We start from the raw sequence: 10,773 nt of genomic DNA on the forward strand, positions 1-10,773 counted from the left end.
AACACCTTTTTATACGCCCGTTTGAAAAACGGGACGTATTATGGGAACGCCCCTGGCGGGCGGGCGGGCGGGTGGGCAGCGTCCACAGACTTTGTCCGGAGCATATCTTCTACATGCATGGAGGGATTTTGATGAAACTTGGCACAGTTGTTCATCATCATGAGACGGAGTGTCATGCGCAATAACCAGGTCCCTAGGTCTAAGGTCAAGCTCACACTTAGAGGTTAAAGGTCAAATTCAAGAATGACTGTCCGGAGCATATCTTCTACATGCATGGAGGGATTTTGATGAAACTTGGCACAGTTGTTCACCATTATGAGACGGAGTGTCATGCGCAAGAACCAGGTCCCTAGGTCTAAGGTCAAGGTCACACTTAGAGGTCAAAGGATACAAGAATGAAAACTTTGTCCGGAGCATTTCTTCTTCATGCATAGAGGGATTCTGATATAACTTGTCACAAATGTTCAACACCATGAGGCGGAGTGTCATGCGCAAGAACCAGGTCCCTAGGTCTAAGGTCAAGGTCACACTTAGAGGTCAAAGGAACAAGAATGAAAACTTTGTCCAGAGCATTCTTTCTTCATGCATAGAGGGATTTTGATATAACTTGTCACAAATGTTCACCATCATGAGGCGGAGTGTCATGCGCAAGAACCAGGTCCCTAGGTCTAAGGTCAAGGTCACACTTAGAGGTCAAAGGATACTAGAATGAAAACCTTGTCTGGAGCATTTCTTCTTCATGCATAGAGGATTTTGATATAATTTGTTCAACATCTGGGTGTCTGTATAACCCGCTGACCGATCGTTTACCCGGGGAAAAACAAAAACCCTGCGTAAAACCCATCCTCGTAAGTTCGCAAACCCCGGTTAAGCAAGAGCAGCTTACCGAAGTCCTAGTGTATAATAAAGGCAAACATTTGAATCGAAATGTCCAAAACTAAGCCAAGGTCGAAAAAGAATGTTTGCATGTTGTACACAAGGATTTCTACAAATGCGATTGATATATTCCACATCATGAAACACGCAAACCATTCATTAAAAGTTTGTAAACTGATCCGATCTACAGTCATGTGGCTATAGTTTTCGGGACTTCTTTTTGCGCGAACGAAGAGTACTAAGCCCGCTATTATTAGTGCTACTGAAAATATGAACGGTAACAAAGTTCGTACTACATGACCTAAAATTTCAGCGGCTTTGTTCTGGTGGAAGCAAATAGGAAAATGTGGATGCTCCTCATGACCGAAAAACATTACTACTACTGAAAAAAGAATGCACGAAATCCAAGCTGCTGTCATGGAGACGAAAAATCTTTTCTGCGGACTTGTCCGCCATCTTGGATCTGACGCAAGAACGGTTGCAAGAATTTCAATGTCCATTAAGACCAGATTGACGTAGTGAAGTGGAGTCAGCGTCCATTCTATGAAGGAGAAAAACATGCAGGTCCCGAACGTATCATGTAAGATGGCTTCCAGTCTCGGCAGCGAGAACGTGATTTGAAGAATTGTCACAAAATTGAGATGATACAGGTACCAGCTCGCCGATCGCTCTCGTACCGATGCGGAGAAGATGGAAATCAGCAAAAGGAAGTCGATAACAGCTATAAGGATGGAAACGACTAAAAAAACTTTGTTTAATATTTTCACCGTTTTCAGTCTCTCTTCCCATATTCGGAATGTCTCTATTTCGTATGTGTCTGCAAGGTCGTAGTAGTAGTCTAAATCAAAAGTCCCATTGTGATTTCCCTTTAACCAAGTTAAGTACTGTTCAATGTCCTGAAACAAATATGTACATGTCGTGTATTTCATAATCATAATTTATACACTAGTATATTTTTAAAGATATGTTTATATTTGAATAAGTATTTTTGTCGTTTTGTAATCTGTTAAACTCTTGTGTTATCTTTTTATTTTAGCTGTCATTTTTCTTGTGTTTTCATACAGGAGACTATCATGTTGTTATTATACAGGATATTATCACTTGTCGGAAAATCTTCTTTCCCGCCGCACTCCCCCCCCCCCCCCCCCCCCCCCACCCAAACCCCTTCAAAAACAATTTTGAATGATAATCTAGTAATTAGTTTCTATCAATAGACCTCAATTTCAATAAAGTTTTTGATGAGATTTAAATAAAGCAGGTCTTTTTTTGTAAACAAAACAAACAGTAATGCTCAATACTTACCGAAATATTCATCGTCACCACATAACAAGCTTGATAATTAACTCCAGTTGTCCTTTTGCGCTTTCCTTTTTGAATGTAGCAAATATTTAGAAAGTACTTAACCTCTAACTCGCGCATGCCTAGTACAAAAATACTTAACCAGATATTTTGGCACCGAATCATGCGTCTCTCTGATGTAATTAAAGATAATGTAATTACATATCCAATAACAAAATCTTTTTACAAGGGGAAGCAGTGATATAACTTCATCGTGCGCCAAATTAGACACATGACAATTCCGCTGCATTTGCGCGATATAATGTCGTGTGTCGCTTTACATGTCATGTGTCGCATCGCATGTCGTGTATCGCATTTTAGATATTGAATAATATGGCAAGACACTCGACCAAGACATTTACGCGATAAATTGTCGTGTCACTTCGCATGTCGTGTGTCATGTCGCATTGTCGTGTCGTGTTGAGTGTCGTGCGTCGTCCTTGTAACCCGATGCAAGACATTCGATGCGACAATCAAATACGACACACGACAACGCGAAGGCGATGCGACACACGACGATAAGACGCGACACTCGGTATTTACCGTGACACTTCGTGCTACAAGCGACAATGAGACTGTTCTGTGTTCAGTTGGCGTTGTCGTACGTCGCGCCGCAGTCGTCGAGTGTCGCGTCAGGTACAATCATGGTTCTTTTACGTTACATTTTCTCTCAATGTCCTCTGTTAATACTGTTTGAAAGTTGAGCAAAACCTAATGTTTTTTAATTGTTTTCCGAACAAATCTGTATTAAGTAAATTCAAGACCGGGATATAATGTAAAAAGTAAGCAACGTAGAGGTATGGTTCGTGTCACACTACTTTCCTTTATACCAATATATTTGGAAAAAAATCCGCAATCGAGTTATGAGAAAAACAATTCGATTAAATAAAGGGATGTAATTCAAAAAGTAAGCATGGTAAACTTCTAGTTCTGATGCACTGCCCTGTTCCTTCTGTATGCAGTTTGAATACATACCCAGAAATCTAAGCCAATTTGCTGGCTTATTGTCGAAATTGTCTCCCTTGAAAACAGATTGTCGGTGTATCGATAGCCATTATCGGTCAATTTACGCCTGTTAAATATAAAGGAAAAAACTTAACCACATCAAAGACATCAAAAGCAGCATCTGAAAATATTTATTAAAGGTCATTACAAAGTGGAAAGTGAGTTGGCAATTTTTTTTCATAGCCAGTGCATAGCCTTCTACAAGACTACTAAATAAGAAGAATTGCAGTCAAAAATGTACAGAAGGTCTTTGGAACTCAAAGAATGTATTGTATTATGTATGAATTTCATGAATGACAGAATGACCCCCAAGGTACGCTTTGGATCTTTGCGTCATACTTCAGAGAAAAATAAGTGTACATATACTGCGAATTATTACGGATAATTTCTACTACATGTACGAACTTTCATTTCCCAATAAAATGAATTAGTTTCTGTCTTTTTAACAAAATAAAATGTTCACTTTTCTTATAATTGACCGTTTAATTATTGAAGTAATCTGCAATATTTGCACTTTCTTTCAATATACTTATTAATAAAATAAAATATGATCTTCTTGCTTCCCGAAGCGTTTGAAATAGTAACTACGTTTGATCCCGAGTCCCATTGATTTCTGTAAAGGAAATGACAGATTGTAAGCTTTACCTGCTCTTTTAGAAATGATTTATTCCTTATAATTAATAATCATCTCACAACATTATTAAGTTATTGAAGTAAACTAGAAAAGTTTTTTCTTCTTTCAATGAGTTTATTTTAATTACGTTTATGTCTTTCTTGCTTCCCTAAACGTTTGAATATCACTGATCTTACTAATTTGGAAAATTTTGCCCGACACAGTACACGTGTACTGATGACAACCGGGTTAAACTAATTAGATAGACATTGTGTCAATCTAATTCCCTTGTTTGAATGTCATATACTTTGCAGATTAAATAAAAATAAAGTTATTTCAAATTACGTGTTTAAATAAAAATATTCCATTTTTTAATTCATGTTATACATTTCACAACTAGAATTATTATGTCATTAAAACTATAAACATAAAGTTGATTACCATAAAATAACTACATGTTCAAATTTAACTGAATATTGTACATGTTAAATAAAACAATCCACTTTGTCGGGTGTAAATTTCATGTTCTTGTTTGTATGTATTATAATATTGATGTTAAAAATTTCTTATTAAAATCTTTTTGTAATGATTTATATGTATAATAAAGTCAAATAACCTGTTTTACAATAAGTTAACCGAATTCTGTTTATTACAGTTACTAATTGGATTAGTGTCGTGTGGGGGGGCTACATCCCGCGCCTAAAGGGGAGCAATTATAACGGCTTTTGCATAAACGCTTTAAAGTTAAAATCTAAATTATGGATATGAGTTATAAATTTTGATAATTATATCTTACAGTTCAAAATCCACCAAATTCACAGTATTGTAAAGTAAAAATGCATTTATAGGCCACGATCCATAATAGTTTAAAAAAAAAATTAAATTGAAAAGACACAATTTTCAAGAAACCAGAAATACACATATATTTCGCCCTCCATAAAAATAATTTATAAATTATAAGGGACTATCCTCCAGATCGTTCGACAACAAGAAAAAATACTTTATAGATATCGGAAATAAATGCGATATTTCTAAGAAGGCATTAAAACTTAATTACTGACAAAGTTAACAAATATTACGGAATATACTTGAGAATTTGCGTTTTTCTACTTTAATATGATGAAATCGAAAAACGATTGTAACGCTTACTCAAGTAGAACTGTCTCGATTAGAAGAATTCTATATTTGAAGTCATAAATTCACTTATTTCCGCTATAGCGCTATTGGTTTCGAACGAAATATTTCAGACACAAAAACACATCTCTAGTATTAACAAACTTCAATTTGAGAGAATGATTATTTAGCCAATATGAGTCCCTAAATACATATTTTAAAAAATACGTTGAGTAATGGGAATTATATGCTTTCCTGACAGTTTAAACAAATTCCAATATCATCAAAATCACTCAATTTGAAGAAACAAGATGTTATGTATATCAGGTAATAAACATGTACGTTTGATCCTAATTCCGTCTGTCAAATTTGGTTAAAACTGTTATTTTTAACTTACATGTATGAATAAAAATATTTATATTCAAAAAATTATTTTTTAATTAATAACTTTTAATTATGATCACATATTATTTTGCCCTTAAAAATTAACCAAAATTTTAAATACGTATCTCAAAAGGGAAAATATCCTTCCCGGTCCTCAATTTTGAAACAAAAACCCGATTAATCATACAAAATCACAATTTGAGAAATACACTGCAAATTGTGCCGGCAGGTATAAACAACCGCTTGTGTAAAAAGTTGCACAATGTTGTCGCAATACCCCTAAATTAACAAAAAGATTATCAAGAAAAAGAGATTAACAAAAGTCATAACTCGCGTTAAGATGTGGAAAGGTAGCAACCAAATTAACCGATCTGGCTTAATAATCAAGGACAATACCTTCAAAACACGTCTCATTCGGACATGAATTCCTTGAGCACGTTAATATTAATGGCCGGACAACTAAATATAATAAAGAGAGATAATTCAATAATCATCTTCAGCATAATGGTTCTTGTACACCATTTATTCTTGAACTTTTCTGTCTTAAACGGCCAGGGCAGACGGACAGAGTAATTACTTTAAATATAGGACTTCCTGGACATACGACGATGGTCGAAGAATGATCACAACAGCATTTTTTTTGTGCTCAGGCGTAAAAGATCTAACCTCCCAAAAGTGCCGGCAGAGTGGCGAACGCAGGAAAAGCCTTTCATTTAAAAATCTAAAATTAAAACGTGCTAAATAATAACATTATTATTTTTAGTGATCAGTCAAACATTCTGCGTTTTGTTCTTAAATATTTTTTCTTTACATATGTATGGTCACTATGGACGCAGTGTTGGAGTTAAATCCGCGGCTCCAGATGTTTACATGTTTCGTGGAAATTGTCGAAAGAGAGAATAAACGCAATGATGTATGGTGTTAATAACATCAACTTTAGCACTGAGAAAAAACAACAAGAAGATCTATTTATGGGAAACGGAACAAAAACACCCCTGCTATTTTTTGTACCTTGACTCCGTAAATAATTATCGTAAACAGTCACAATCAAAGCTGGAATGGAGAACGACAGTAGTTTATTCCCTGAAAAAAAAGAATGGTCCATTAAATGATATCCTAAAGACACACGGTAGTGAAAATGAAAAGGAATTATTTATTTCCTCATTTACAACATTCAATATACATGGTTATAATCGCAATGATTGTTGGAAGTATCAAGTAGATGTAGATTAACACAGTGCATCCTAACCTACATTCTTAGTCCTCTTACCTCCCCAGCGTGCTTACGTAAAGGGGACCCTCGGACGGACACTTCGTATTTTCCTGTCCACGTGTATAATTTTCGACCCGATATCAGGGTGCCGCTATATCCTATCTTGATTATACCGTCAGTTTTGATCCTGTGACCATGATAACGGTCAGTTGATCATTGACCTTGCATTATCGAATTGTTGTCATAAGAAAATTTGCAACGAAACCATCAAGATGTTTGGAAATGACCTAACAAAGAAAATATGTCAATAAATAGTTTTTTAATCAAAAACGAAGAAGTTAGTGCGATTTTTGCCGGTAATCACGTCCATTATAAAAGTGATGTCATTACGAATATGACGTCATTAAGGCGGTGTGGCACACTTATTTTTGAAAATAATTGCCAAATACCCGATAATGAAGCAAAGACAAGATAAATAAATATTAGGTTAGTGCCTAAGATGGAGAAAGTTTTATTCTGCTCGGCTTCCGGACGTTATCAGTTCGCCGTCGGCTCACCCGATAACCACCTCCACCTCCCGGCGCGATAAACTTTCTTCTCATCTACGGCACTCACCTATATTCTCTATGTTTTGTTTCTGTCATTTACGTCACGTAATTAGACGTCACGACTAAATACTGCGTCTTAGCAACCAGTCTCGTTTGCGTCTCTGTCAAACAGCCTCTAAACATTCGAGTATTCATCGTTGAAATATAGGAAGAAATACAACAGGATAAATATGAAAACCAACAAGATAGTGCCCCACGGATTACAGGTATGCAATTAATTGCAACATTTTGCCTTTTTATATGGGACGCGCCTCTAGAAGTATCTAACAGATCTCGAAAATTAGAATATAATTTAATTTTATATGCAAATAAATGTAAAAGGCAAAGCAGTTGATTGTTTTTTTCTTCTAATAATGCATAAAACCGAGAAAATATTTACTTCCTTTATATTGTGTGAAAATGAATGAAATTACGTTTTTTTTATCAATATATTCTTAACAAAATGGTATATTTTGAATTAAACTTCACATCTAGAGGAATGTACCTTTAAGTAAAGCAAAGCCATGCTTGTAATTAAATGACTCGTTTTCTAATTAAACAGATATTCATGAAAACAAATGCAGTAGTCCTAGGACAGGTAAAGGCGAGAAGGGAAGTAAAAAGAAGTGTAAACCAAGAAAGAGGAAAAGATCTGCGAAACAGATAGAGAGATGGAACAGATACAGAGAAAATAAATACATGTCTTACGTCCGTGATGCTGTCAATGAACATTCTAGCATAAAACTGCTGTTCTTGTCACTTTTCGGGGGTGTTTTAACAAGAGAGAAAACGTGTGGTTAACAGAAATTCTCGCGCTCACGTGCTGTTATAACACCTTTGTATATATGCGCGTTCCGTGTGCAAAGCGTAAACGTATACGGCCCCAAAACGGATAATCAAATAGAAATGACGTCAACGTGAAAAAACAACCCAGATATTCCCGCGCATTTCATGGAAATTTGATGAAGTTGAGGAGAAGTATTCATTTCTTAGTTTTCTTCCGCGTGTTATGCAGAATAGCGTTAACGCATGTTTCATTTCGTGTTATAACATCTTCATAAACCCACGGATACGTTGGTACCCTCGCCCTACGCTCGGGCCCACCAATCCCTTGGGATTCTGCAGACGTTATAACATGAAAAAAACATGCGTTATCCCTACATAATGACCCGGTAGAATGTGCATCGCATGTAATGCCATACATTAATCCATTAATATGGCCTGTAATCAGACCAGCCGACTTACCGGTTTCTCGCAGCGTCTTACTGTATACAGACACTCGCGATGAAAGCCAAGTCCGAGATACGCAAGCATTACAGAACGGTTCAGGATTGTCACAACACTCAGTCGATGATTTTGTGTTGCACCCAGTGCAACCATTTGCTGATACATCCGTTCACATGAGGATCTCAGATAACCCTAACCATAGAGTTTCTGCTATCTCATCAACATCCTCAGAAATAGTTTCCAAACTGAGAGCGAACGCGGAAGTTTTTATTCCTGGTATGGCTGCAAGACGCCCTGAACAACTTGTTTCTGACATCAACACCCCTGCTATCGAACTAGTTACTCATCCAGTAGATGCAAGGTCTCAGAAGATAGACCCTCAACCAACAGCCGGCACGGAGGTGTTTTTTCCTGCTGGAGAAGCAGGACCGCTAGATGAAATGCCTAAGGTGTTTGACACACCAGCCAAAACATGTCAGACACCACTGCCTTTATCAGAATTAAATCTATGCAATACTGATGTCCCTGCCAAACTCGTAACCGATGACGACAATTACGATGAGGACATGTTTGGAATCCTATCTGTTTATGCTGACAGCGAACTTCACAACAAATTTGACAACGTAAGTTTTTCCCCAATGCAAACTTCTTCGAAAATATATTATTCATGACATTTTGGTCACACATGTCCTATCATGCAGTCAGCTTACTTCACAAGTTGATGTTCTGTCTTAATTTCAGCTTGTCTTGAGCAGTTATATGCATTACACAGCAATACTGCGGCGCTCCTTTGACTAACTTCTTAACGCAGCTTTGACTGTACAATGTATATTGATTAGTATTATTGAACTTGTCATAAAAAGTTATTTCGCTGGGGGTGTTTTCAGTTTTAAATCTCAGCCATTCTGAACACCTTTTTTTTTTTTAAAGATTATAATTCTAACTAAGTTAGTGTTAATAAATCATCCTGTTATTTTTAGAAAAGAACTTGTAATCACACTTTTCATGGACCACGATAATACAAAGGCATGCCAGCTTGAAAAATTATTCAAGGTATATTAAAAACTCAAATAGTTCCTCATACCGCCCCTGGATATTTTTAGATCGATTAATTATGTATATTTGGGTTTAAAACAAAGAACTATTCGAAAAGGTCATGTTATAAAAATGGCAAGTCTATCAGTATTTACTTACCTTTGGCAAACAAGTTGTTTGGGGGCCATCTTTGTTTAGGTCTCAGCTTTTTTTTTATTTTTCTCTTTCAGATGACAATGTAAGCAGCAGAACGAAAAAAGACTTTGGTTACATCTACTTTTCTGTTCTAAATTTGTAAAAAAGAATGTAAAACAGTGTTTAATAAAATTCATTTTGTACTTTTACATTTACTTAAAGTTTATTTCCTGATATTGCTGCAATAACAGAATGTGCGGCAGCTGTCTTTCCCGCCCAAGTCACCGGATTTCCAGATCTTAATGTTATTGAGCACCTGTGGGACGAGCTTTACAGGCGAGTTCGGAATCGACTCGCAGCCCACGCAATCTCCGCAAACTTGAACAGACCCTTATGCTGGAAGGGAAGAATATTCCCAAAAATCATCCGGAAACTACGTGCTGTCAATGATGCAGAGGTGTGTGCATGATGTGAGAGCCATGGAGGACAACAAGAAAATTTTAAAATTACTCAAACGGTACAAACTGTTCTGTGATTCATTTACTTTTCACATTGTTAGAATTTTGCGTATGCCATTTTGTGAATTCGGATTTTAAGTGATATTTTTATTTGTAAAGTTTTATGTCTATATGTTAATCAATTGGGGTTAAATTACGGGAAAGTAAGTCTAATATGTTAAATTATTTGCATTCAAAATTTGAACGAAATCCGTTCACAAATAATTGAACTACATGGCATTATATAGGTGTCGGGTTAGAAATGACCCTAAGTGTGTATGTTACTAAACCATGGACCAAAGCTGACCTACATATCGCTCACCAGAGTATCTTCAAAAATGTAAGCACTGGTGCTGTCATTCCTTTAAGGTAGTGAGCCAGTATTGGTAAGTGGTTATTTCCGTGTGATTACGTATTCTTGTAATGACGTATCGGCATTCTTCGGACGATCGAGCACCTGCCTTTTCTTTCCAGGCATTGGTGCAATAATTTCAAACGGAGACCACATCAGCGCAGTCAGTCCACGATCCATGCTGTTTCGCTAACGGTTTCTCTAATTGGCAATAGGCTTTGAAGACCGGACAGCCTGGATCCCTGAACAACTGCGCGGGTGCCGCAGGTGTCTGGATCCATGCATGGTCGCAAATGCACTATGTTGGTTTTCTCATGGCGCGGCTCATTTATTAAGAAGACCGGTAGTCGAAGATCTATTATGATTTTCATATATTTTTGGAAAGAAACGTCTGCGTT

The 10,773-nt window shown here is 36.6% G+C and overlaps 1 protein-coding gene across 1 annotated transcript; it reads right to left on the bottom strand.

The window, feature by feature from the left end:
* Positions 1-893: 893 nt before the first annotated feature.
* Positions 894-2,453, bottom strand: LOC123534202 (uncharacterized). The gene is made up of 2 exons (XM_045316328.2): positions 2,179-2,453; positions 894-1,772 (listed from the first exon to the last, which is right to left on the bottom strand). The coding sequence occupies exons 1-2, from the start codon at positions 2,338-2,340 to the stop codon at positions 894-896; spliced, it is 1,041 nt and encodes a 346-aa protein (XP_045172263.2). The 5' UTR covers positions 2,341-2,453.
* Positions 2,454-10,773: the final 8,320 nt, after the last annotated feature.

Source organism: Mercenaria mercenaria, chromosome 12 (assembly GCF_021730395.1).
Source record: "Mercenaria mercenaria strain notata chromosome 12, MADL_Memer_1, whole genome shotgun sequence".
Classification (NCBI taxonomy): Eukaryota; Metazoa; Mollusca; class Bivalvia; order Venerida; family Veneridae; genus Mercenaria; species Mercenaria mercenaria.

What these genes read in the sequence shown, in the direction of transcription:
- LOC123534202 (XM_045316328.2), bottom strand. Translation starts at nt 2,340, where the DNA reads ATGATTCGGTGCCAAAATATCTGGTTAAGTATTTTTGTACTAGGCATG. An exon ending in TGGTGACGATGAATATTTCG is followed by an intron (nt 1,773 to 2,178) that starts GTAAGTATTGAG and finishes TATTTGTTTCAG; the next exon opens with GACATTGAACAGTACTTAAC.